Source organism: Chiroxiphia lanceolata, chromosome 1 (genome assembly GCF_009829145.1).
Source record: "Chiroxiphia lanceolata isolate bChiLan1 chromosome 1, bChiLan1.pri, whole genome shotgun sequence".
Taxonomy (NCBI): Eukaryota; Metazoa; Chordata; class Aves; order Passeriformes; family Pipridae; genus Chiroxiphia; species Chiroxiphia lanceolata.
The window spans coordinates 97,629,029-97,655,351 of NC_045637.1; the positions used below are offsets into that span (position 1 = coordinate 97,629,029).

The 26,323-nt window shown below is 35.9% G+C and overlaps 1 protein-coding gene across 6 annotated transcripts in view; it reads left to right on the forward strand.

Moving 5' to 3' along the window:
* Positions 1-25,147, forward strand: part of SLC9A3 (solute carrier family 9 member A3) — a 54,323-nt gene extending 29,176 nt beyond the window's left edge. The window contains exons 4-17 of one of the 6 annotated variants that reach the window (XR_004356342.1): positions 811-889; positions 1,723-1,900; positions 2,768-2,988; positions 4,888-5,090; positions 5,888-5,977; positions 7,719-7,789; positions 9,702-9,831; positions 12,863-12,978; positions 13,580-13,709; positions 14,235-14,411; positions 14,985-15,060; positions 16,750-16,863; positions 20,807-22,693; positions 23,526-25,147. Coding sequence is in view for 5 of the 6 variants with exons in the window: in XM_032684105.1 (XP_032539996.1) it covers positions 811-889; positions 1,723-1,900; positions 2,768-2,988; positions 4,888-5,090; positions 5,888-5,977; positions 7,719-7,789; positions 9,702-9,831; positions 12,863-12,978; positions 13,580-13,709; positions 14,235-14,411; positions 14,985-15,060; positions 16,750-16,863; positions 20,807-21,360 (2,139 nt within the window). In the remaining variant the exon portion in view is untranslated. Of the gene's footprint in view, positions 1-810; positions 890-1,708; positions 1,901-2,767; positions 2,989-4,887; positions 5,091-5,887; positions 5,978-7,718; positions 7,790-9,701; positions 9,832-12,862; positions 12,979-13,579; positions 13,710-14,234; positions 14,412-14,984; positions 15,061-16,749; positions 16,864-18,219; positions 18,468-20,806 lie in introns of those variants that run through there. The other 5 variants (XM_032684139.1, XM_032684105.1, XM_032684130.1 and 2 more) reach the window with 5 other exon arrangements.
* Positions 25,148-26,323: the final 1,176 nt, after the last annotated feature.

A 26,323-nucleotide genomic window follows, 5' to 3' on the forward strand; every position in this document is an offset into this window, starting at 1 on the left:
ATGAGTTTTTGTTACTGCGAAATGAACATGAACACTCACTCTACAAATAAAAGAAAATTTGATTCATTGAAGGAAATCTAGAAGAGAAGAGCAAACATGATCAAGAGTCAGAAAGCACAGTCTATGAGGAAATTTGAAACAAGTGGAGTTCTTACCTTGAAAACGGAAAGCCTGGAGGACAGAAGAAAGTAGATGTTATGGCGTTCTTTAAACATGAAAGTGTAAAAGACTACTGTTACAAAGTAAAGTAACCTGTATACTGTGACTGGGTAAATATGATAAGAATTATCAAGGATGCTCATACAAACCTCATTAGGCAGGGGTATGAATAAGGTTATTCATCATTTTAAAAGCTTATTATTTTAAAAGTTTTTATACAATTATTGCAGTTTATTCTCTTTTATGTTCAACTTATATATGTTCAATATATTTCAATTTAGTCTCATTATTAGCATCTTATTAATTATCTTATACAGGTGATTAAATAAATCTGTCAAATATCTGGATTTTACAGTGAGAAGTGCCTTCGAAAACACATCTCTATGTAACAATCCTTCTTATCAATAGGAAATATTGAAATGAGAAATGGAAAATTGTGGTTTTTTCTTAAAAAAAAAATTGTTTCTTCTTGCTCCACTACATTTTCTCCATTTTGAAAAAATATCAAATCTGCAAAGTCTTCTCCCTCCACACAGAATTTCCCTCAGCCACACATGGTTTCAGGATTCATAATGTTAAGGCCCATAATGAGATTATTTTAATAGGTTCAATTCAGGAGCAATTATTAAGTTAGTCTACTTTTCTTTTCAGGTCCTGTACAATGTGTTTGAATCTTTCGTTGCAATAGGTCCAACGAATGTGACAGGAATTGAATGTCTCAAAGGCATAGGTGCGTAGAATTCAATTCTGTATCTCATATGTGATATATGTGCATATGTAGTATTTTAAACAAAATATTATTATTATGCTATTGGTAACTGCTGTTTTTCAGCCCTTTTCATTATTACTCATATTACCACACTAGTATGGCATAGACAAATGTCTTAAGAAAACAGTTAGATAAATATTCCTGAATATTTGGAAAACTTAATCAGATGTTTTCTTTTGAGGAGACTCAACAGATGTGGAATTCATTTGGTAAGATCACCAAACTTGATACTTTCTTTGTATTTAATAACATGTCCTTAGTTTCAGCCTATGCTCTCACTCCCTGCATTCCAGGAAAGTTGAGATTGTGTATAGGCATTCTCACCCCTTATCACTGATTGCCATCAAGTAACGTTTGCCAGTGACTATCAAGAAATTTTATTTACCTAAAAATAGAGTCCCTATTTCCTATTCCAAGCATGACATGGTACTTACTACATTATCTTATGAATAAATGTTTTAACAATGACTTTGACATGTTCTAGAATATGTTTTTGTGAATACATTTGTTTACAGAACATGGGAAAAAACCGTACAAATTAGATGTAGTGTCTTTTGTATAAAACTAAAATGGTGAGGCTTAGAAGAAAGTAACCTTGATTTTCTACAGAATGCTACATTCACATACCAAATGCTCAAAAGTATTTCCTGTTGTTTTACTTCAGAAATAAATTTTGACATGTCCTCCAAAATTTTCTCTCATTTACTAGCCATTTGCTGTTACATCTGTGCAAGAGAATGAATTCAAACCATTGTATTTTTACTGTTTAAGCTGTGTTAGGTTTTGCTTTTCAGTGTCGTTCTTTGTGGTGAGCCTTGGTGGGACACTGGTTGGCATTTTCTTTGCATTCCTGCTCTCACTGGTCAGTCGTTTCACCAAGCACGTGAGAATCATTGAACCTGGATTTGTGTTTATCATTTCCTACCTGTCCTACCTCACAGCAGAGATGCTGTCTCTTTCAGCTATCCTGGCGTAAGTTTCTTTTTATTGCTCTCTGGGAAGGGGGTGAGAAGGAAATATGGTTTTTAAAAATATTGAAAGGAAGGCCTAAATTATATAGGACAGCTATAAATATGACACTCATGAAGCTTATGCTGGATAACACTATTTTCACACTGCAGTAAATTATAATTTGCAAACACTTTCATTCAGCCTTGAAAAGGAATATATGTTTTCCAGTGTTTGCTGTGCAACATGAGAACTCCTTTACAAAATACAGACATGACTCTTCCTTCTTAGTTATTAATAATACTTCAATCTTAACAGTTGTCCATTTGTATTGACATCTTTCCCTATAATGTGTAACCAAAGCAATATTTTTCTATGGCATTATGTGAATGTCATTATTCACTGCTCTCTCTGACTTGGCTGGTCTGCTAAGTTTTGCCTAAATTTTGCCTGTTTTGGCTTGAGTACCCCTGTGATCTCTCTTCTTTTAGTACCCATTGACTCCTGGCATATCTTTCTTCTCAGTTTTGCTTATCATGTTTGTAGATGATACAGTAAGTATATCCAAGATCTAAAAATCTTTCTGCAAAGAGGTCACTAGTTTATGTCTAATGTAAACAAGATTTAAAATTTTACATGTAAGATGTATGGTAATCTGAAGAGAATTAAAGTCTGTTGGGATCTAATGAAATGCTGTCTTCAGGCCTCTTGAGGTTATCTCAGAATGAATGTTTGAGATATGCTTTTTACCTAGACTAGACTCCACAAGGGCTCCTGAGTTTATTTTTTCTTAGGAATTAATGGTGGGTTTTTATCACTATGTGACAGACAGATGTAAATAATATTAAATGTTGCAGCAGATATTTTCTGAACAATCACTTCTTTTCCTAGGATAACCTTCTGTGGCATTTGCTGTCAGAAATATGTCAAAGCTAACATATCTGAACAGTCTTCTACAACTGTAAGATATACCATGAAAATGATGGCCAGTGGAGCAGAAACTATTATCTTCATGTTCCTGGGAATTTCAGCTGTAAATCCAGATATCTGGATGTGGAATACAGCTTTTATTCTGTTGACTCTGGTCTTCATCTCAGTATATAGAGTTATTGGTAAGGGGATAATCTTCCTATTCTTGCACTGTGTTGCTGATGCAATCACATATTCTTTATCCCTCTCCCTACAAAATTTGGAGTTCTAGGCTTGTTTCTTTTAAAACATTACCTTTATTTTGGTTGAATTTATGGTTCGGTTTGGAGAGTAGATCTCTACAGTAAGCTTCATCATATGCTGAAAATATAGCAAGATTTCATTTTTGATGATGTGTGAGGATATAACTAGCCCAGCAGCTAACATGAATCATCCAGTGGCTAACCTTTGCTGACCCAGTACATGGTATTGGCAAAATCTCCCAGTGAAAAGGACTTTGTTCTTTTAACAAAATATGTGAATCCTGTCAGCCATATCGTTCCTTCAGCTCTTTCAAATTTGGTAATAAAGAGATTGTCTTAAGATAATTTTATGGTTGACTTCAGGTTTTAGACACACAGTGATATCGGACCATACATTAATTACACTGCATGGTCTCTGGCTTGAGAAATAATTCTCAGGGACTGATGAAAAACTGAGTAAATAAGACTGTGGCAGGTAGTGATTACCTACTGTCAATTTACTGGGGTTATATAAGTTTCCAAATATTTCAAAATACCAAAAATGACTTGCCCAGCTATGTATGTAGTTCTACTGTAGTTTTGCTGAAGTCACAAAAAAGGCATAGAATGAAGGACTTGTAGAGAGTAACACACGTAGTGATTTGGTGTATGTACTTACGCCTGGGAATAAATTAAACTGGTTTATTTGCCTGTTTGTCTTGACTTAAATTCAAATAACAGGTTACATGTCTATCTAGCTGGCAAGTTTCCTAGACTCTGTGTTCTTATTCTGTCTCAGAAGTTCCTGAGCTGAGTGAAGTGTCTAGCTGTCTAGCCCCTTGTCCTCCTTTCTGAATAGTCTGTAAGCATTGTTCATTTAGCTGCTTCTCAGTAACTGCTAATGTGCCTGAGGTGTTCAAGAGTTTTCAATATCTTGTCTTTGACACTGTTTGTATTCCTGAAATAAGTGTTTAACAATCCTGTAATAAATGTGCTCAACAATTAAATAGTAAATATTTAGCAATAACAATAAGCACCCATTAAAGTAATTGATCTTAGACATTGGCAAATTACTAAATACCTGATGATACCTCATGCAATTGCAGCTCTCATACCCTGAAGAGTCAGATTGCTGGCATGAATGGATTTTTAAGAGTCCCTTCTTACAGTGACCAGACACTCTTCCCTTGGCACAAGTTCAAAGTTCTCTAAAAAGAGAAATATCTGTTTTGCATTGGTTAACAGCATTGGCATGCTGCAGTGGGACATGCGTGCCATGCCACTCGGAGGAGTGGTGAAACTGTTTTTCCTCTGTATGGTGGGAGCTCTGGAACACATTGGGATAACTAGAACTTTAGGTCCCCTGAAGCAGGCAGCATCTCACCTGTAGGTCTGAAGACAGTGTTAGCATAACTAGACCACCCTTCCTAAGACAGTGACATAAATATCCTCTTTAGTGATTTGTAAAGGGTGCCACACTTAGTCCGTAAATCAATGCTGTTTTAACCCGTTTCTATTAAATGACCATGTGAATATCACTGGTTATGGTGCTAGAAATTCTATTCTTTCTTAATGAATTTCAAAGATCAGGACGCAGCAGAACTTGCCCTGTAGTGCCTGTGCTGGAGGGCAGCGTTCTCAGAAGAAGAGCTGCTGGTTCACAGAAGCAGCTCTATCTAATTCCTTTGACCTGATGTAAAGGAGAAGGCACCAAGTGGGCAGCATAGTGCTACAGAGGGGGAAGTGGATGGAGTAGATTGTTACGAAAGTGGTGTGGTGGTACCATTTCTGTTACACGTGGTTGGGATATTGACATTGCACAAGGGTATTTCTAGACATGCTGACATTTGTTTTTTACAGGTGTAGTTTTACAGACATGGATTCTCAACCGCTACAGAACGGTCCAGTTGGAGATAATAGACCAGGTGGTGATGTCCTATGGTGGACTACGTGGAGCAGTTGCTTTTGCTCTTGTTGCACTTCTGGATAAGGACAAAGTGCATGATAAAAACCTGTTTGTCAGCACAACTATCATTGTTGTGTTTTTTACTGTTATTTTCCAGGTAATTTAACTACTTAAGCATGCTTCTTGCAAGGAGAAGGAGTCCCCCAAAAGTACTGAATGCTTAAAGCAGTTCTCAGCTGAAGGTTGCATATGGTTTTACTGAACTGAAAGAATAATTGAATTTGTAATTTTAGTAACAAAGATCCCATTTTATGTTTTCATATGGGACCACATGGGACAAAACACAATTTCCTCTGTGCTAAAAATTGTTCAGTCTTAGCCACTTAGTATTAATAGTGCCAAGTTAATATCTGATTAAACATCCTTCACCTCATATGAATAACTATAGGGAACAGTCCTTTTAATGGGAAGATAAGTCATTAAGCTGATCTACCTGAGTCTCAGTCCTTGTTTTAAAATATAATAGCAGTGGGACAAGAAAGTATTTAACATCCAAACAAAATAGCACTTTCTGGATGAAAAAGCATTAATTTACGTGGAGATATGTCAGTATATAGCAGCTTCTAATTTCACCTGAAGTGAATTACAGAAAGTTTAATTGTGGTCACAAACTCCTGATATGTGGAGAAAACACCACAATCAATTGTAAAAAAAATACTTGTACACTTCCAGTACCATATTTTTACTATAGAAGTTGTTGGTTGTTGTCTTTTCAAACCTTTGTAACAGAAGCTGAGGGTACAGCATTTTATCTTCTAGAGAGGACAGAGATCAACTGAGAAAGTATGAGAACCACCAAGTAACACACAAATGTGCTCTATTTCTCTTTGATGACACCAGTTGGAGGAAAGTCTAGGAAAACTCAAGTATTTATTATCATGTTTCAATCCTTAGGGACTAACTATCAAGCCTTTGGTACAGTGGCTGAAAGTGAAGAAAACTGAACACAGAGAGCCAAAACTGAATGAGAAACTTCATGGCAGAGTAAGATATTTTAAAATAAAACTATGGTGTCTTTTGGGTGTTTACAGAGCATCTTAAGAGAAAACAAAAATATTAGAGAGAATTTCTTTCTTTGGAAGGGAAGAAGAGACTGTCAAATTTCAAGAGCAAAATCCTTCAAACATTTCAAAAGTTATTTTTAGGTTGCTATTTGTCTCCTGTGAGGGGATACTCAACTGAAAGTTCTGGTCTTTCACTTGAGAATTCAATAGGGCTGAGAGTGCTGGGGAAACAGCACAAATTGAATATGCTTCTTTGTGTTTATTTAAAAGAGAATAATGTTTGATTGACGACTGCTAGGGTAAAGCATGTGCAAATAAGTTTATTTTTCCATCTTACAAACTGGAAAAGGTATGAAAAGCAGGCTTTGTAGCTTGCATATTACATAGAAAGATAGTCTGCTGCCCAGTACAGATTAATTATATACTGAAATTCCCGATCAATGGCAATAGTTTTAATGCAGTGTGAGTGCTGTGTGTTCCTGCATTTCTTTACCCTTTTAAAAGATTCTGAAACACAATCTCTTCCAGTTCACTTTCACATAACATTATAAAATTCTTATTCAGTAAAAAAACCCATATATTTTCAATACAAATATAGGTTATAGGATGGAAGACTATAGGCCATCACAGAATCATCAAAATTGGAAGAGACCTTCAAGAACATCTAGTTCAACCATCAACCCAGCACCACCATAATTACCCCTAAACCATATTTCCAAGTGCCCCATCCAGATGCCTCTTGAAACTTCCAGAGACAGTGACTCCACTACCTCCCTGGGTGGCTTATTCCAATGTCTAGCCACTCTTTCAGTGAAAAATATATTTTGATATATAGTCTGAACATCCCTTGTCTTAATTTAAGACCATTTTAACCTCCTTTCAGGTAGCTGGAGAGAGCAATAAGGTCACCCTCTAAGCCTCCTCCAGACTAAACAACTCCTGTTCCCTGAGCCGTTCCTCATAACACATGTTTTCTAGACCCTTCACCAACTCCAGCACCTCAATGTCCTTTTTGAAGTGAGGGGCCCAAAACTGACCACAGTACTCAAGGTACAGCTTCATCTGTGCCAAATATATCACCCATGTTGTTGCAAATCTAGCATCTGTATATTCTGCAGTAATCACTCCAATGTTCAGAGTAAAATGTTCACAACCACATGCAGAAAAAGACCAAATTGTACCTGCAGCTGCCTTGGTTTGAATCAACAATTATAAACCTTGGGATTTCTATCAGCCATCTAACATAATCAGGACAAAATTTTGCTCTAGATATTAAAAGAATGATGCCTACTTCTACTCTGAGGGGAGTATGGATTCCTGAAACATCTGAAAAGACACACTAGGGAAATTGTTCAACTGATTTAATCATTGACACTAATAGTGGCTGATGTACTTCATGGGTCAGAAATGGAGATGGCAAAATGAGTCAATAAAAAGTTTTAAAACTGAATGTTAAAATGGGAGTCTGAGTACCTTATTGCTGAGAACATTGTAATTCAAGAATAGTTAGTGAATTTATAAAGAACTGGTTAGAAAGCTCAGGACCTTTGAAGAAAAGCTTATAGTAGTTAGTATTTCTGTAAATGGGAAATAAATTTGCTTAACAGCAATAAATTATTCTGCATAGTCACCTGGTCTAACTTAAAAAGAAAATTTGATCTATTTTCTATTTATGCTTTTTTATTTCTGTAAAGATCTTAACCCCAGTTTCACTTTCCTAGGCCTTTGATCACATTCTTTCTGCTATAGAAGACATTTCTGGACAAATAGGCCATCATTATCTGAGAGACAAGTAAGTAGTAACTAACTTGGAATGTTGAAATACTGCTAGGAAATCTTATCTGTACATTATCACTTTTTAAGCCTGTGAGTTTAGGAAAGCAAGGATGTAGAATGTAGTTTAAGAGGTTATATACTGAAAATACTGGAAATATAGCAAATGTGAAAACAGTGTATTTTTGTCCCCTTACAACTGGAATCTGTTCTTTCTCTTCTACAGTTCAGATTATGCCTTTGCAGGTGCCTCAGTTCACATTCAGGAGTCAGATTCTCTTGAGGTTAGAGAACTGGCTATTTGTACAAGTTTTAAGCTAAAATGTTAATGTTGGTACTTTTCTGTAATACTACATTTCATGAAAAATATTTATGTGTGGGGGCATTAAAAAACCTCAGCTACAACTGGGCTAGCTGCTTATCCTATTTCTACAAAGGATGTGTACAACATCTCTGAAAGTAATGGCAGAGGGTGCTTTAAAATGACTCTGATAGTTTCAGCCTATTAGTTTGAAACCAATAATGAACCATTCCCCTCTGTTTATAGCTGATTCATTTTGAGAGAAGCAAAATTACTCAGCTGACAGATACACCATTTTCTTTAAAGCACATGTGAAGAGTTACCATTATGATGGGCACACTTCCACATCTAGACGAATAAGTGTGGAAAAAAGGACATTAAATCTGGACATCTTTAAGAGTGTTATTTCAGCTTAGGCTGTTCTCTTCATGGAGTTAGGTCATTTCATAGGTGCAGGCAGTCACAGTTTTGATCTGCTAACCTCTTGCTGACTCAACATGCCAGTTCCAATCCAAAAGCCATGTGGCTGTGCTAGCTTTCTGCAGAGCATTCCCCTAACCCTTCCTGAGAAGCTGAGTCTATTGGTTTAGGCTTAGCATTATGCTTATGCAACTATACAACTACTAGGCTGGAGCTAGATCGTAGTGGAACTCAAGCAGAATTACTCACCTGTCTGCATCCAGTTATAGGGACAGTCTCTTTCCTTTCCTTTTTCTCTTCATTCATTTATGCAGTGAAGAATTTTCCTGAGGCATTCCAGACAGAATATCTTCTTTCTTTTGGTCTAAATTTGTAGTTTACTTTCGGGCAATGAATTTCAGTGGGCTATATATAATATGGGAGAATACATCCCCAGTTTTAAAATACTGCCTTGAAGATGGAGCTGTATCTTTTAAGTGGCAGATTAGAGTTTGACTTCTTACATGTCAGAAAGGAATCTCCTTGAATAAAAAGGAGTAGCTTAATGTAGATTCATGGTTGAGTGTGTGGTTTGGTGACTAATGTATTTTGAATGAGACCATCTTAAGGCTGCCTTTTGGACTCTATAGGCATGAAAGTGCTTCCTCAGAGTAATGGCAGCTCCTGCCACCCTCACTGATGGTGACAATCTTGGAAATGTAAATCACAGAAAATACACATCACTACTATTCTCCATAGCAGAGTACATCAATGGTATGAATAAGGCCCTCTGGTAGAGCTTTTGGAGGAGCACCTTTGTGATCTGATTTTCTAGTCTGGCTGTCCTACAATACAGCTGGGGAAAAGCAAATTGTTTTCCAAAGGAGGGAAGAAAATTAAATATAATCAGAAGCAGAAAAATAAGGGAGCATGATCTCCTAAAGTGTAAAATGTCTTACTGAATTTGAAATGGGATACTATAATCATAGCACTCTTGTTGTAGTAGTGTTGGTAAGTGAACAGATTAAATGCTTTGTGATAGCTGTACAATTCTGTAGGAGGCTTTTCATTACCTTTCTTTACATGCTAATTGAAAAGCTTCAAAACACGATCACGTGTTCATAATTTTTTAAAGAGTGTTTAGCTCAAAAAATATAATTTATGCTAAATTAAAAATGCTGTGAAACTAAAATTGCTTCTTGCCATTAACACAGTTTGTTTAAATTATCAGGTGGTCCAATTTTGATAGGAAATTCCTCAGAAAAATACTGATGAGAAGGTCTGCTCAAAAATCAAGAGATCAAATCCTTAATGTTTTCCATGAACTCAACTTGAAGGATGCAATTAGCTATGTGGCTGAGGTACTTATGAATACTTGTTGACATATTATAGCATCACTTGGGATTTGATTTTTTAAAATTTATAATATGACCTAAAGTTGATATATTGCAGGAGATGTCTAAAGGAAAAATATTTCCATCTCTATCTGCTTTTTTTTTTTAAATATGTTTTGAATCTCGGTGTTACCTTTTTGAGGAGCTGTAGTTCTCAGTATTATGCCTGATCACCAGGAATTAGTATATTGTACTTACGTCAGTGTACTCTTCTGTTGGATTTTACTGAATATCTTTGTTTCTATATTTACTACATGAAAAAATACTGGAGGAATATTGTCTTTCTGAATGTATCAACAGAATCTGGCTCCTGCAGAAGAGTGGTTCTATGCAGTGACAAATCTAATTTGAAGAAGCTTACCTACAAATGGTGTGGTACATGGCCAAAATAGTGGACTGCTAATCTCAATCTGCCAGATCATCATAACACACACACACAAAAAAAAAGTGGGAATGGCAACTTTAATTCAATGAAATCATAACCCCCACAATTCAAAAATTAGGATTAAAGTGATACAACAAATATCAAATCCAATCACAGAATTATGAAGTTAGGGAAACTTAAGATTTGCAATAGGAGAAGTTTTTAAAACTACAGAATAGAAGAAAGTTTCTGACCTTCTACTGAAGTACCATTCTCAGACTGGAGCAATGTTACCAGATTGTGGAAGAATTCACAACCTTCTTCAGTACGAAACTAGTCATCTTAGTTCAAATAGCCACAAATGTGCAGTGTTCTCATAGTGTAAAGGACAGTTTTAAATGAAATATTTTTAAAGGTGATCTTTGAAATTTTAATCTATCTATCCCTATAATCTCCAGATGAACTCTTTTTCACAGCTAGGTGATATATCAGTTAATTTTCTTAATTTAAATAAAATAAATTATTACTACAACTGATAATACTACAGCTACTAAGATCTTTTTTTTTTTAATGAGCTACAGCCAGGCGGACTTCTTCCAGTGAAACATGTAATTTCAAAGATTGAATTCAGAAAACAAGATGAAATTCATAAATTATGTTAGTGTGAAAAATGGGAAGTGGTTCAAAAGACAAGCAAATACTTCCTTTTGAGATTTTGTAAATTACCCATTTGGTTTTCAGACCATCTGAGTTCAAGAACTAATTTACTTGCTTTTGGTGCTTTCTGGGTCACACCTCAGAGGCAGAAAGTTAGATAATACTTTGATATGGATGAGCATGAAATTCATGTTCAGATTCAGTGTTGAATTTATTACAGTATTTCCTCTCTTTAACAGATGCAAAGGGCTGTATCACTAAACCATGCAGATTTAGCACCAGAATTTTTGACCAATAATGTCTTCAATTCCACATAGTATAGTCAGATTGCCAAATTTTTAGGAAACACAAGGAAAACTGACTTTTGCTACCTGTATATTGTGTCCTGCAGATAAATTCTATTGGTGAATGTTTACTGATGTGATAATAATAGACAAAGTAATTAAAAGTTCTCCAATCTCTACACAAGTTTTGCAACATAATTTCTTCCAGCAGAAATTAGTTATGAGTTGTGAATCCCAAAGTCATTTCACTTTTGTCACTTGAATATTTGCTTCAGTGATACACTGCTTTAATGACTTTTTCTTGACTTCTCAAATATATTTTTGCACTAAATATCTATTAATTACAAGCTGATATTGAAATTGAAGCAATTTCTTCCAGGACAAGTAAAGATCTGCTTTCCTCAGCTGCTTACTTCTCACTTGCAAGAAACTGAGGAGTTTAAAAACAATTTTATATTTTTTTCCTTTGTTCAGCTCTGCTTTATGCTGCATCTATATAACAAACAGGAGCTTGAGAGAGTTCAATGTCAACCTAAATAAATTCCTTACAGTTGAGAGAGGAGAACCTAAGCCAAGCAAAATAAAAATAATCCAGAGCAGATGAACAGAAGTGATTACAGTTCATAACTTGTTCTGACTAAAATTCCTCCACTGATGATACGGTATGATGTATATATTAAACTTGATTTGAAAAGAAAGTCAGATTCACTTAAGAAAATGGATGGAATGATGCTGTCCCATAAAGTAATTTTATTAATCTCAAGTTTTCTGCCTGCAGAAGCCAGAGTGTACTTCTTAATGTCATTAGTCTGATCCAACACATACTGTAACATGTACATGGGCTACCACAGCAAAAGAAAGCATTTATTTGATTTGCTCTATGAATATCAAAATGTAAAGGGAACACAGTTCAGTTAAAATTGGAGAAATGTACAAAAAAATCTCTTTTAATGTTCTGCGAGAGAGATGGCTTTATTACTGTTTAAAATGTAGAGACCTGCTATGCGATTTCTCTCTGCTGTGCTTCAAAACCGTAGATGGGTTCAGCCTATGTAACCACAATGTCACCCAAAAAATACCTTTCACCTAAACAAGAGATTACATAAGTTGCAGGGAGATCTGTGACAGCATAAATCTGAGTTTTTCGAGCAGTTCACTTCTGCACGCTAGTTTTAGAACTGAAAGAAAATCTCATCCCTTCAGTATCTCATTCTGACATGCCATAACCTCTTTCAAATAGCCTTGTAGACTTCTATCACCACTTAACATTTGCTGCTTCCAATCTGGTACGGAACAGAAAACTTAGTCTTTTATTTTTGAAAATGTTACTGTTAGTGCAGTGATGTGTCAATCCATAGAAATCTATATGTATATTCCTATGCACTTGGCTTGAAACATGGTACAAAGTAAAATTGCAAATCTATTGAGGCCTAAGAAGTCGCTCACCTCCTCAAAACCAATTTAAAAGAGTGGAATAGGTTTACTCCTGGCTTTGTTCATGGGGCTAACGTCACTCAACGTAAAGAAACCATAAAACCAAAAAATGTTTTGTATTTGTTACCGAAATACAACTTTTCCCATGCCTCTTGTGCCGTTTGAGTGCAGCAGTCTCACAAATTATCAGTATTTTCTGATACACATTTTGTCATAGGTGTTTACAGCTGTAATATGTCTTGTTTCTTTCTGTGACCAGGGAGAACGTAGAGGTTCGTTGGCATTTATACGTTCTCCAAGCACAGACAACATGGTGAATGTGGATTTCAGCACCCCACTTCCAAGTACTGTGGAAAGCTCTGTCTCTTATTTGCTGTAAGTAATGTGGACTGATGGGGATGTACATGAGAGGAAATTGAAACAATGTTTAAAAACCCGAAAAATGCAATTTACAGGGGCTTAATTTGCTACTTTTCTTTAACTTTAATTAATATTTTCTCTCACATAAAATCAGTATACATGGATTTATATTGTTGCATTTTACACACAAACAATTTTTTTCAGTAAAAGCTGGTAAGATGAAGCAGACATCCATATTAGAGTTGTTTCATTTGCCTTTGGTTCACCAGCTGCTCTATACATGGCTAGATGTTATTTCTGTATCTGTTCCAGAATAAGTCAAGAGAGAAGTGAGGGAAAAAATCACCACTTCCATAACTCTTTGATGAACCTCTCACTGAACAGACCATATAAGCTGTGAAATTAATGCTACATCCACTTGACAGAAAAAAACATAATCTTTTCACATTTCTCATTAGGCATTTGCTTGCTTATTTCCATTTAGCCAGTTCTTACCCTTCCTTTTCTTTTTAAAAAACTTCATCTTCTTTTCTCCCTCTTGTTCCTCATCTTCCTGTTTATTACCCCTCTTCAGCAATTAATGATTTTAAAAACTACTGTTTGTTCCCTTCTTCAGGAGAGAAAAAGCTGGACCAGTTTGCCTCGACATGCAAGCTTTAGAGCAGAGGAGGAAAAGTATCCGGGACACAGAAGATACACTTGCTCATCACACCCTACAACAGTACCTGTATAAACCCAGGCAGGAGGTGAGAGCAAAAGGCTAGCATTGAACTGTTTTCCAGTCTAAAGCTAGGAGGTATTATGAACCAAAACTTGGGAGAGAAACTCAAAAGGAGACAACTCGCTGCAAAATCTGCACCCTTGAGGAAGATGGGCTCTTTGTCTGCGTGCTTTCTCACTTGAGAACATGCCTTTTTAACACAGTTAGTGCCTTTGAAATCACTGAGGCCAGTGCAACGCAGAACTGTGTCCAACATAGGTTCTAATCAGGATTAAATGGGGTGTATTGACTGAAGTAATTCAGATACTTATAGGGAGAGGCTTACTTTGAATGACAGTCCACTCTTACGTACTTAAGATTCTTGGACTTACACCTGTTTCATAGAGAAGAAAGAAAAACAGAAGTTTCATTAATGCCTTCAGACTAGTTTCTTGTTCATTCTTTCCCATGGAGTTGTTTACATTTCCATGACACTGATTGAATGCATTGATTCAGGGCTTCGAGCTGTATTTCTAAATAAATGAATATTGTCTTCCCTTCCTGGCCACAGCACAAACACCTGTACAGTCGACATGAGATCATGCACAGTGAAGATGATAAACAAGACAAGGAGATTTTCCATAGGACAATGAGGAAGCGCTTAGAATCTTTCAAGAGTACCAAACTAGGAATAAACCATCCCAAGAAGCTCAATAAAATCCACAAGCGAGACCGGGGCCAAAAAAGGGTAAAATACTTTCACAAGGACCCAGAAAAAGCCACCTATTATAGAAACTAAGGGGTGGGGAGGGCAGGGAGGACTCCGAAGGGTCCTATGTCCTGCATTTATCTCTGTCCTGTAGAACTTCATGAACTTAAAGGACCTAAGCAAGAAGAGATTAAACTATGAGGTAACTCAGGGGGCATCTTCTCACATTCTCTTTTTCTCTATGTTTTGAGACTCTTCTGGGTGAGAGGTTTCTGATCACTTGGAAAACAACAGACCCTGAACCATGCTACAACACTGTGGGGAGATTTTGCAGGATAGAGGTAGCAGAGAAGCACTACAGCATAGAGCATTCAACCAAATTGATATGAAACTAAGAGGGAACACAGCATACAAAAAGACAAAGTTTCTTTTTTGACTCTGTACATACTATCAGCGTAGGTGGGAAACTAATAGCATTCATATTGAGTCTCAAGCACAGATTACAACAGATTTCGGGGTTATGCTGCTGGACTCGTCATTTCAAAGGATGTCACTGCCATTGCTGTTTGAAGACATTGGCATTTTTGGTCGCTTTGTTTGCTTTCTTTTCAGAGGAACAGCAGTGTCATACCAAATGGAACCATTCCTTCAGAAAATCCAGTACAAGATTTTACTATGAAGGAAAAAGGTAAAAAGATTCTTAGATGATTTTCATTAACTCCATTTTACCAGCTACATTACTAGTAAAGCATCACTAAAAGTTTTTGTGATATTCAACAGTGAAACTGCTATTAAAAAGGGGCTTCTAGTAATAATTTAGAACTCGGAGTAGTGATCTTCTCCATGCTTAAATGTAATGTCTCTATGGTTTAGAAGTGATTTTTCTAGGAAGCTGGATGACAAACAGAATTTTAATTGGCCTTTTTACTCAGATTTTTAAAATACTGCATTTAAATTTTGAAAACAAAACAATGTAGTGGCTACAATACTGCAGTGAAATGAACTTTCAGCTTCCCTTTGGGTAAGGTGCACAGAGATTCTAACATTTTTCTTTTTCATCACAGCAGGATATGTCTTCCCAGGATATCAGCCATATAAAATTGAGCAGTTGAAACGACATTCTAATCTGAGTTAAAGTCCATTGTTATAGAAGGGTCTGAATCAGATTTGAGGCTAAGAAAGCATGTTAGTATTCAAGGAGAGCATAGCTTTGAAAGGATCACAGAGTCAGAGACCAGTTTCAGTGCTGAGTCACCTTCATCATCAAATCTAAAACACAGGTCGCCTTGAGATTGTAATTGGAAGCTAACCAGTCTAGGGAGTACTCCTTGCAAAAGTTGGTTTTTAACGTAAAACCCCAAATTCTTAAATATTTTAGCCATTGATGTCAGGCACAGCAATATGTGATGGATGCTTATATGTTTGTTATATAATTATAAAATAATATGTGTCACTTTAAAACACTTCAAAATATGGTTAAAAGCCACTGAACTAACTTTTATTTGTGTTCTTTCCACTGTTTATGCCTGCAATCCCTTGATGTCAAAGAGAACTAAAGTGAAATAGAGAGGGATTCATCTTTTCTTCATAGCTCCAAGCAAAAATACTTTTCTTTATGCATCTTCTTTGAACCATTTACCGAGTGTTACTTTTCTTTCACTGACAGGGGCAGAACAGGTTGGCTTCCTAAGTGTAATTTTCTCAAACTTTTTTGCATGGGAAAAGCTTCCCAAATATTCATTAGTAAGTCATTCAATGTTGTCTTATTAAAAAACTCTGTAAGATGTCATCATCTACTTAAAACAAAAAAAGCTTAATTGTAGGACAGTCTTAACAAGTGGTTTAGCAGCAATTGAAAAACTTATTCTAATGCAGTAAAAGCAGCAATGACTTCATTAGGTCTAAAATTAGTCAGGATACAAATGACCTCTATAAAGTGATGAAAATGCAGCCACTGCTCATTGTAATGGGGCTTTTGTCAACTTATGAGCATTTAAGTCACAGAACACAGCAGGAGCAGTGGTGCCATGTCACATGTTGGTGTGTTTAAGTTCCAGGAAGGCAATTCTGCTAGGCAAAAGCTTGGCTAAAGTGTGAAATCTCTTTTTATCACAGCACCATATGTTAATGCAAGCCAGAAACCTGCACTGAGTTTCTTGATATAATTGGTATCTAAGCTGAAACCTGTATATACATTCACATTTCAGTGCCACAACTGTTGATTAAATTTTACCCTTATCTAGATCCTTGTTAAAGATGTATCTGATAACTATGCCAGCATCAAACCAGCATGAAATAGCATTTTCTATCAGAATTGATAAAAATCTCTAATCAAATTGGACTTTCTTTCCCTCCCCCTGCCCCCTTTCCCCAACAGATTTGGAGTTTTCTGAATCAGAAGAAAATAATGATTATGAGACTTTGCATCTGGGCAAAGGAGTTGATTTCCTGGCTAATGTGACACAACAAAATTTCACAGATAATTCTACCGGTAAAACTATTTATTACCTACAAAGGGGTTTTTTTCTCAAATTTTTAAAAAGATATTAGAAATGCTGATGATTTAGCCTGGGGGGTTTTTGTTGTTGTTGTTTGCTTTGATTTTATGTGTTCTATTTGAAAATGTATTTGCTTAATATTAATGTTAACATAACAAGTTTTGGATATCTGGATGTATGGAGAACATCAAATTTGCTACTGATAGTAGTTGTGAACATCAAATTTGCTACTGATAGAAGTTGTGAACATGACTACCTAAACCAGTTTTAAAATCATTAATTATTTCTAGCAACAGAAATTTTAAAATTGTCTTACCTCAAAAGAGCAGTCAATATTAGTCCTTTGGAACTGTCTTCTACTTGCATTGGAAGCACTTCATTGTGAGAAATTTTGTTTTTCTTATTTCAGACAAGATTTCTCCTAAATTCACAACTCCCTCAGATTCTTTACAGATTCACAGAAGTCACTGAAAGGAGCAGATTTGCAGCGTTTCTGGAGCACTCATTGCACTTGATTTCCAGCCCTGAAAGGCTCCAAAATATCAGATTGGAAGCATATCGCTATATATAACAGAAATCATATAATATGATTTATAAAGTTTTAAACACTTTTGTGTTTGAATTTTTCAGCATGACATTGTTTGCTTCATATGTAATATGGTGCATACAGTGAAGAAAAACGCTTGTGTCTGTACTCTTTTGGCAAACATGCTGATACAGTCTTCTCACTGTTTTGTGGCAAATTCTATGTTTGAGTATGTATAAAAACCCCCAGAAATAAGTGGGTGACAAGATGCAGGCCTAAAATGTTTCTGTAAAAGCATTACAAACTTGATAACTCTGTTAACAGTCTCCTGTAGCTTACTTTTGACTGTTTCATGGCATGTTTTAGCTACCTCACACAAATCTCATTCCTTTATAGAGTGGTGAAGTTGCTTTGGGGTTTTTGGGGTTTTTTTTGCATGTTGTCCCATCTTTTCTTTCTTTTTTGTGGATTTGATAAGAATTTTCTGCAGTTATTTTATGTTGTGCTTTTCTTTTTTAATTAAAATGTTTGGGCTGATTTCTTCTTTTATTGATTTTTTTTTGTCTCCAGATATCCCAAACATAACTGCATATGGGATATAATATCCATTTTTTCCCTTTAATAGAAATCCATATATATCTAGCAATAACCAAGGTGTATGTGTGTATAACGGTCTGTGTATTGGCTTAGTCACACCTATACCAGTGTGCATCAGCGTACTTTTTTCCACCAACAACCATCTCCTTTACAAAGCATCTTGCTGTATTATTGAGATATTATTTTGATTAATTTTACTTGTCCCCTGTGAATTTTTTGTTTTTAGGAATTGATAACCCGGTATTTTCAGCTGATGATGATCAAAGCATCTACATGAAATTCTCACCGTGGTTATCTAGTGAAGATACTGTGGTACCATCACAAAGGGCCCGAGTGCAGATCCCATATTCTCCAGAAAACTTCAGACGACTTGCTCCATTCCGGCTCAGCAATAAATCAGTAGATTCCTTCCTTCTAGCAGATGGCCCAGAGGACCGACCCAGAACTTTTCTTCCAGAATCAACACATATGTAATATTTTAAACAATGTTACCACCTTTATTTTTAACCAACCTTCTTATCAATCCTGACTACTGAGAAGTAAACTTACTTTTCTGATTTTTCTTCTTCTAGAACATCTATTTCCTTCCTGATTTCTTTGTACAACTAAACATCTTCTATTTTCCTTCAACTTAATTAACAAAACATCTTTCGATTTTCCTTCTGCAGAAGAGCTGTTCAACTACTTGGGGTCCAATGCCTTGCTATTTTTACAGCAGATAATGGTCCTTCTCTTTGTTTTGACTTGAACATTTCAAATGCCAAGAGAATAGTATTCCAAGTACCAGAATATTGTGCACTCATTTTCAAGAGGCTTCAGGTTTCTTTGTTAGTGCTAGATGATAAAACTGATACCTGAATTCCCTAAATGGAGTATGATTTTTGACTCTTTTGCTAAGAAGCCTTGAGTCAGTTCTGAATATTTGTCCAGACTACCCAGTGCCCAGGATGGAAAATGGCACCACTGCTACAATACAAGTACTCAGTGACACTACTGATGTATCATTACGTAAGAAAGGAGTTTAAAATGAATCATGTTTACTAGAATGTACCAGTTCCCTTTTGTGGACAGAGATAATTACACCACAGTATTGTGGAGAAGCAGTATTCCAGTTAGAGCTTTATCCTTAAACTATGAGTTTATCTTAATCCATATCTTATTCTGAAACTAGAAAGAGGCTTAGCTTTCTGATGCAGTGAATAACTTTTTGCTTCTAATGTGTTAGAGGCTTAGAATTAAACTTACTCAGGGTTTAAATGAATATCCTAGTTGCCCTTTAGTTTTTGCTGTGTGGAAGTTTTCCATACCATAAAAAGCAGCCTTCACTTCTATAATCAAGTTGGGCAATGCTTCAAATGAGGTCGGCAGGTCACAGTTCAGATATCGTAATTGAATAGAACACAGGGCATTGCAGGGATTGTGCAATGAAATGCTGAAGTCGGTGTCATCATGAATTCACTTTTGTGGAATACATGATCACAAATCTATGTCTGAGTGTCCTCTGCACATCAACAAACAAAGAAATGTGGTAAGTGGAATGCACTTCTGTGGTTAGTTGATGAAACTTTGTTCAGACAAAGACTTCAGGATAAGAGTGAATGCTGTTAATCTTGACTTGAGAAGAATTTCACAACCTTTTGAAAAGAAATAGAAAAGGAAGACCTATTTTTCTTCTATTCTGGCTTCTGTCCTTTCAGAAAATGTGCTAGTTTAAGTGCAATTAGAGGAAACAGACCACTTTCTTTACTGGAGTAGCCTGTGGGTCTGTGTTTGGTTCTAGTACTCAGTTCCTTACTAATGCATCTTGACTTATTTTTTAAATGATGTTTTAAAATAAATACTGGATTAAAGAACTATGAATTACAGTCCAATATCCTGATTAAAAGTGTGAACAATGAGCAACACTTCAAGAGGAAAATTTCTCCTTGACACTTATCCACATTGAAATTCTCTTTATTTTTTCTTCCCCACTGAGAACATTGTCACAGAATATTGACATATGACTTGCTGAACATTTTCTTGCTAACCTTTGTTCTTTTCCTCCGTTCAGCTGCCTAACTTATCATTTACTTTTTTATTAGGAAGTGGTATTTGTAAGTTTTTGTGCAGGTAACTTTTACATATCAAAATCACTGGATTTTTTACTGCTGCGTTTCTTAACAAGTGCTTTGGAAAGTTAGATTTCCCAAGCTAATAAGCTTAGACCTTGATTATTCTCAGAAACAGTCCTCTGAATGATCTCCTTAACAAAATTCTCCTAATAAGAGAATGATAATGAAATTTCAATTAAAAGTTTTTAAAAAACAATGGAAACTGGAAGCCAAGAGTGAAAAGGTTGTTTCTTTACATATCTAACATATATCAAAAACTGATCATAGTTCTGATCAATAAGAAATTGACTCCCTGGAGATACTCTCTGCTACTTCATTGAAAGAATGTAATTTATATAAAAAGATTCTGAAATATTTCCTTACTGAGCATCAGGACTAAGTGTTTCAAGATAAAGACACACTTTAGTGCCCAGAGGATGGCTCCATCTCCTTAACTATCTGAAACAGCTAGTCTTTCATTACAAACACTGAGCCAAGTTTTGCCTGACTCTCAGCAAGGATAAGAAGTTTAATTAACTCTCTTTAGGTTGTCCAAGATAGAACTGGGTATAGAGTAGAGTTCTTCAGAAAAACAAACAAACAACTTAAACCACCCCCTTTCATAAGACTTTCAAAAAAATAGCCAAAAGCAAAGCCCAACAGCCAGTATACTAATAGATAAAGTATGTACTACAAATGTTTCTATTTATTTGTGTTCTTTAGGTGATATGGACCATGATGTTGAAATGACAGAATACTCCTCTTCAGATGATCAACTAAACCAAAATGGAAGTGTTTCAGTGAATCCCCTCCACTTCTTCCCCTCTTGTCTTCAAATGCCTTGGACCCAAAACTATTCTTCATTGGAAAACAGAGGGAATATATCTCTTTCTTCTGTCTCCGAGTATATAGCTTCATGTGACCCAAATGTACCTGATCTCTTCTGGGAATCAGGTACAGATACGAATAACAAAGAGACAGTAAACTCAGGTTATTGTTCTGAAGTTAGCTACAAGTCAGAGAATTCACAAGAAGAGAATTCTCTACTTATCTTTGAAGGGCTGGAAGACTCTTACCTGAAGGAGCCCCAAGAGAAGAAAATGTTGCTTGATGTACAAGGAAATTACAGGTCTGCTGCAGCCAGACGTGTACAAAGCCGACGCTCTTTTCACAGGCCAAAACCTCTGCAACACCCCAAGCTTCAGAAGCTAGCATCTCTTCCAGCATCTTGCCATGTCCCTCCACATTCTTTGGAACAAGAGGAAACACAGTTGTGAGCCAGGACTTACTTGAAAGAAGATGATGAGAGAGAATCACTTGAACAAAGGGCTTCTGTAACAATAGAGAGCAACCTATTGGTTCATAGGATCTGCTCTAGAACACATGGAAAGGGAGTGGGGTCCTGTGATGTCAGAAACACTGGAGCTTTTCTGCTGTACTTACATTTTTAAGTTCTTATTCATAATGTAAGGGTGCATAGTGAGGGGGAAATATGACTCCTTGTTATTTTTTCATGTAGACTGTTACAAATAATCTATTATTTTTGGAGGGTTAAACCAAGAATCTTTTCAAATGGTAAATCGTTGATTTTTTTTTACATGGAAATGGTTTATTATGCCATTATACCATAAATACATTTAAAGAACTAGACTGTATTTGCTTCTTCAGTAATGGAATTAAATATTTATGCTATATGAAATTAAAGTAGGAGAAGCAAGTGGTTAACCTCTTCCCTGCTAAGTCTACTCTGATTGAAATTGATTGGTGGCTTTTATAAGTGCAAGCTAAAGAAAAACATTTTCCTGCTCTTGAATATTTGTGTCACTGAGTAATTGTGGGATATTGACTCTCGTGGAAAACTTTCCAGGGAGAGGAAAGTCCTGGCATCTTGAAATTTAATCAAGTACTCCAGGAGGGTTAGTTCCTTCCTTCACGTTTATTCCCTCAACTCAGTAGCACTGGAATGAAAGAACACCCAGAATTAGCTCAGTATTTTAATTTGTGTGGTCACAAGCGATTCATTTCATATTCTTAATTAAACTGCTTTATTTTAAATAGCCTCACTCAGATAGGACTGTAAATATTTGTCATTTTTACTGCTGCTTTGGAAGACACCTTCCAAATACTTTTAGATTATTCTGTTAATTTATGTATCACTTTCAATAGCTGATCAGGATAATGGTTTCTCAGATGGTATTCTGAGTTTTGCCACATGGTTTAAGTGCCACAATGACTCAGGATGTTGACGGTTCAAAGTATTGTACAGAAGCACATGCATATATATACCTACCTGTTTGTGCTAGGAACGTCCTTAATTTTTTTGTGTGTGGTTTTCTGTTAAATGACACTTAAGATTGCACTAGACCCTTATTGCATATGAATTAGATCTACGTCACCTTGAAGATAGCTGGAGACATCAGTGAAAGTCAACTCAGATGAAGACTAGATAAAAGTGAAAACTCTGAGACCTCTCATAGATCCGTAATGCTACATGCCAGCGTATAGTCCTCTGACTTATGTGTATTTTGCCTTGGAAGATTCCAGTCCTGAAATTTTGACTTGAAATCTTCAGTGGTATAAGTTGCAAAGGTTCTATAACAGCAATAGAAGGTGAGTGTTTGGCCAATTCTGTGATCCCAATATGTTCCTTGTTTCTGTTTTATATCAGTGTAAGCTATTTGTAAATGAACTAAGTCACCTTCAGGGTGATATCTGATTTGTTTGAGAGTGGATCCTGGACAGAGGCTTTTCTAGTAAATTTTACTTTATCTATAGGAATTAGTGATTGTTTCACTCTGCCTGCCCAGATTTTGAATGGCTTCTAGGTGATTCTGTGTCAGATGTCAAAATAGAGGTTTACCCAGACACACAAAAAGAGTGGAGCAATGTGTGAAAACTCATGTTCACATCTTCTTTCTATTTTTGTCCTCTTTGCTAAAAGAGGTTTGACTGGTGCACATTGCAGAGATGCGATGGCAAATGTCATATATAAACCTAGACAGACACAAAACACACATGTTTAGAGATTAGATACAGAGAAGTGGTTCTTTTGGTATCAGCTCACAAGCAGCTGCCTGTTTGGCAGTCATCTTGGGCAATGATGCAAATCAATTGGAAAGCTTCATCACCCACAGCTAGTCTTGTTATAATTCAATAATGTAAATACAGTTTTTGTGAACTGAGTACATATGAACATATTATTTTGGTGAAGTAGAGCATATTAATACTGTTCCAGATATTACAACTGGAACAATTTTAGTAATTGGCCTATATAACAGGACCATTACCAATCCCAAATATTAGGACAGGTAAAGTGCAATGTGCCAAAATCTACCCTTCAGTCTCACAGCATAATGCTGAAGTACCAACACCAAAACTGGCAAGCTGCTCATCAAGTGTTGGTTTTGAAATAAAACTTTCATTTTTTATTGCTTTTGTACAGAGGTCATTGCTGTGCCGCAGTCAGGAAAAGAACCACACTGTGGACTGCCTTTTGCATGCTTGTTAGAGGATTCCCAATCTATTTGTGTACAGGCTACCTCAAGGAAACGTTTTTAAATTGTCATCAGCAGGTGGCAGTTTTCACCAGATAAATGTTGCACAGACAAGAGTATGTAATTTTGAAAATCACAGGATACACATTTTTATTGTTTTTGTAATCTTTTATGCTAAACAAGAAAGGATCAATAAACGCCACTGTATTTACAAACACAGCAGTCTGTGAAAAGCCAGAAGGATGCTGTATGCTTTTGAGAGGGCTGTGGGTTATAGGAGTTTTATAAAACAAAGAGGAACATCATGCCATTTTAAACAACAGAAAAGGAAAGACATTGTGTATAAAAGGCTTACCTCTCCATTTCAAAGGCCTTAGGCATTTTCTATATGTTGCATCACTATAGTTAAACAGATGAAGAATAAAATGGGCCATTCTGACAGCAAAGAGACCTTTCACTGGAATATCTTGCATAATTTCTGAGGCTTTTATGCCTCCCGAAGAGGGTTTCTAGTAGAATTGTTTCTACAGCAAGGTTTTGTTTGGAGTAGTTCCTCAATTTGAAATGTGATGAAAAAAACTTTCATGTTCCCAATTTCCACATTGAGAACATACTCATAGCTAGAATATAATGGATTATAGTTCTTGGAGTTTTTTCAGGGCAATTGTTCCCAATGTCTACCACGGTATATACAAAAAACAGGTTATAAGTGTTCATCATCTATTTCAATTGTTTTTCCCGTACTCTTTGATTGTACTTTTACATTTCCCATGGTATACGTACCTGTGGGTTCAATCGTTTGGTTACTTCTTCAACCCACTTTAATCAATAAAGCACCACTAATTTCTATTACAGCAACATAGATTCACAGCTGCTGAGGATCTGGCTTTTTTGGCTTTTTACCCTTGTTTATTAGATTGGAATATCAGTTCACCTCTGGGGAGCCCAGTTAATTTCTTGCTTCCCTAAAACTATCTCTAAATTTTTTTTGTGACATTCGCTGTCAAAGAAAGGCAAGTGGAACATTCCACAGCTGATATTTATTGAACAAGTAAGTGTGGCCTACCTTGTTGCAAAATGATGAAATGAAGAAATATTTGATGTTTCTTTTATATATTTTACTCCATGAACAGGGTTCTTTTTAATGATGTTTATTATGCTGCACTATGACCTAGCAATGTTAAAGAAAAACCCAGAAGTGTTGCCTGTATTGAGATGAATTCTGTCTCTCTGAGCTGTGAACCTAGTTATTGAAATATATGAAGTTATGTTTTACAAATATATGGTCTATTCAGAGATTTATGTAACAAAGGTTGCAAAATAATCACGTGCCTTAAACTGTCACTCCTTGGAGTGCTGTTGTTTGGACATACTTGTATGTACTTTCCAAAAGGTGTCAACTTACTGCATATATTTTTAAATGAGTAAAGATGTTCTGCTAATGTCTTTATAGAGATGTTTTAATAGTATATCATAATGAGAAGTTTGACAATAAATTATATCACTTTGGTGGAATCACACTCCTTTGGCAACTGATTTAGAGAATCATTTATTTATTACATTTAGAAAAGACTCCTCATATACAAGACTTCTGAGAAGTATGCATTTCTGCTCCCAAATCATAGTTAAAAAGGACAATAGAGTGCTGATAATTCATGTAATTTATAAAACACAAATCATTAAAAGCAGCAACAGAAGCTGTAGAAGATCTCCTGAGGCTCTCTCTGACAACTGTCATACTTTTTGTATAGTTCTAGCCTCACAGTAGAGAATGACAGAATTCTCATTGACTTCATAAGGCAGTATTTCCATCTATAGAACAGAAGGGCCCATATTTTGTCAAGTTATATATAGAGATGTCATCATAACAACACTATAATTTAAATTTTACATAAATGTAATATAGCATCTCATTATTATTATGCACCTGGATTGGAGCAATCCAACATCATAGAAGCAAAGATTGGACCAGTCTTAGAAATGATTTAATCAGTTTCAGTAAAGTTTTAGAAAAGTGAAGTGATAAACACAAAACCCTACCAGCTATAGGAGGTATTCATAATTTTATATAGCGTATTTTATTTTATTTATATAGTTGTACATAGAATATATACTGTTTATAAGGAAAGGAGCTTTTCAGACCCATTGGTGAATTCAGCAGTGCTTTAAGGAAGCACACGTGTCTATGCATTAAAGGGACCCTGAAAGGCAGTATAGCTGTATTCATGGCTGAAAACAGAAATGAAGAAAGTCTGAAACAGAAGGATCAGTTTCGTGCTGCTAAGATGTAAGTAGCTAAGAATGGGAAAAAAACATATGTCGGCTAATTATGTGCATGTGAATGTTCAAAATAGAAACAATGAAGAGTGATATGGGTAAAGCTGACTTCAAAGGAAGATAATGTAGACGTTCAAAAGATACATATCACCTGTGTAATAACCATTGCTTAATTCCTTCCCACACATACATATTTTCAAATTTTAACTCTATAATGAACAGTTTTAGCTGACAACTTAATACTAACATTTCCTTCAGTGTAGAAGCACTAGAAATGCCAGTTAGTGTAGTTACAAATAATCCTGCATTGACAACTCAAACTGTGAGAAAAAAATCCACAGAAACTGTAGCAAAGAATTAAAACTGTTGCTACCAAACGTCTGCAATAAGGTCCCAAGAAACGAAGTGGTGATTACAAAACTTGCTATCGTCCTATACTCACTGTCTCAGAACATTATAGAATAGAGAG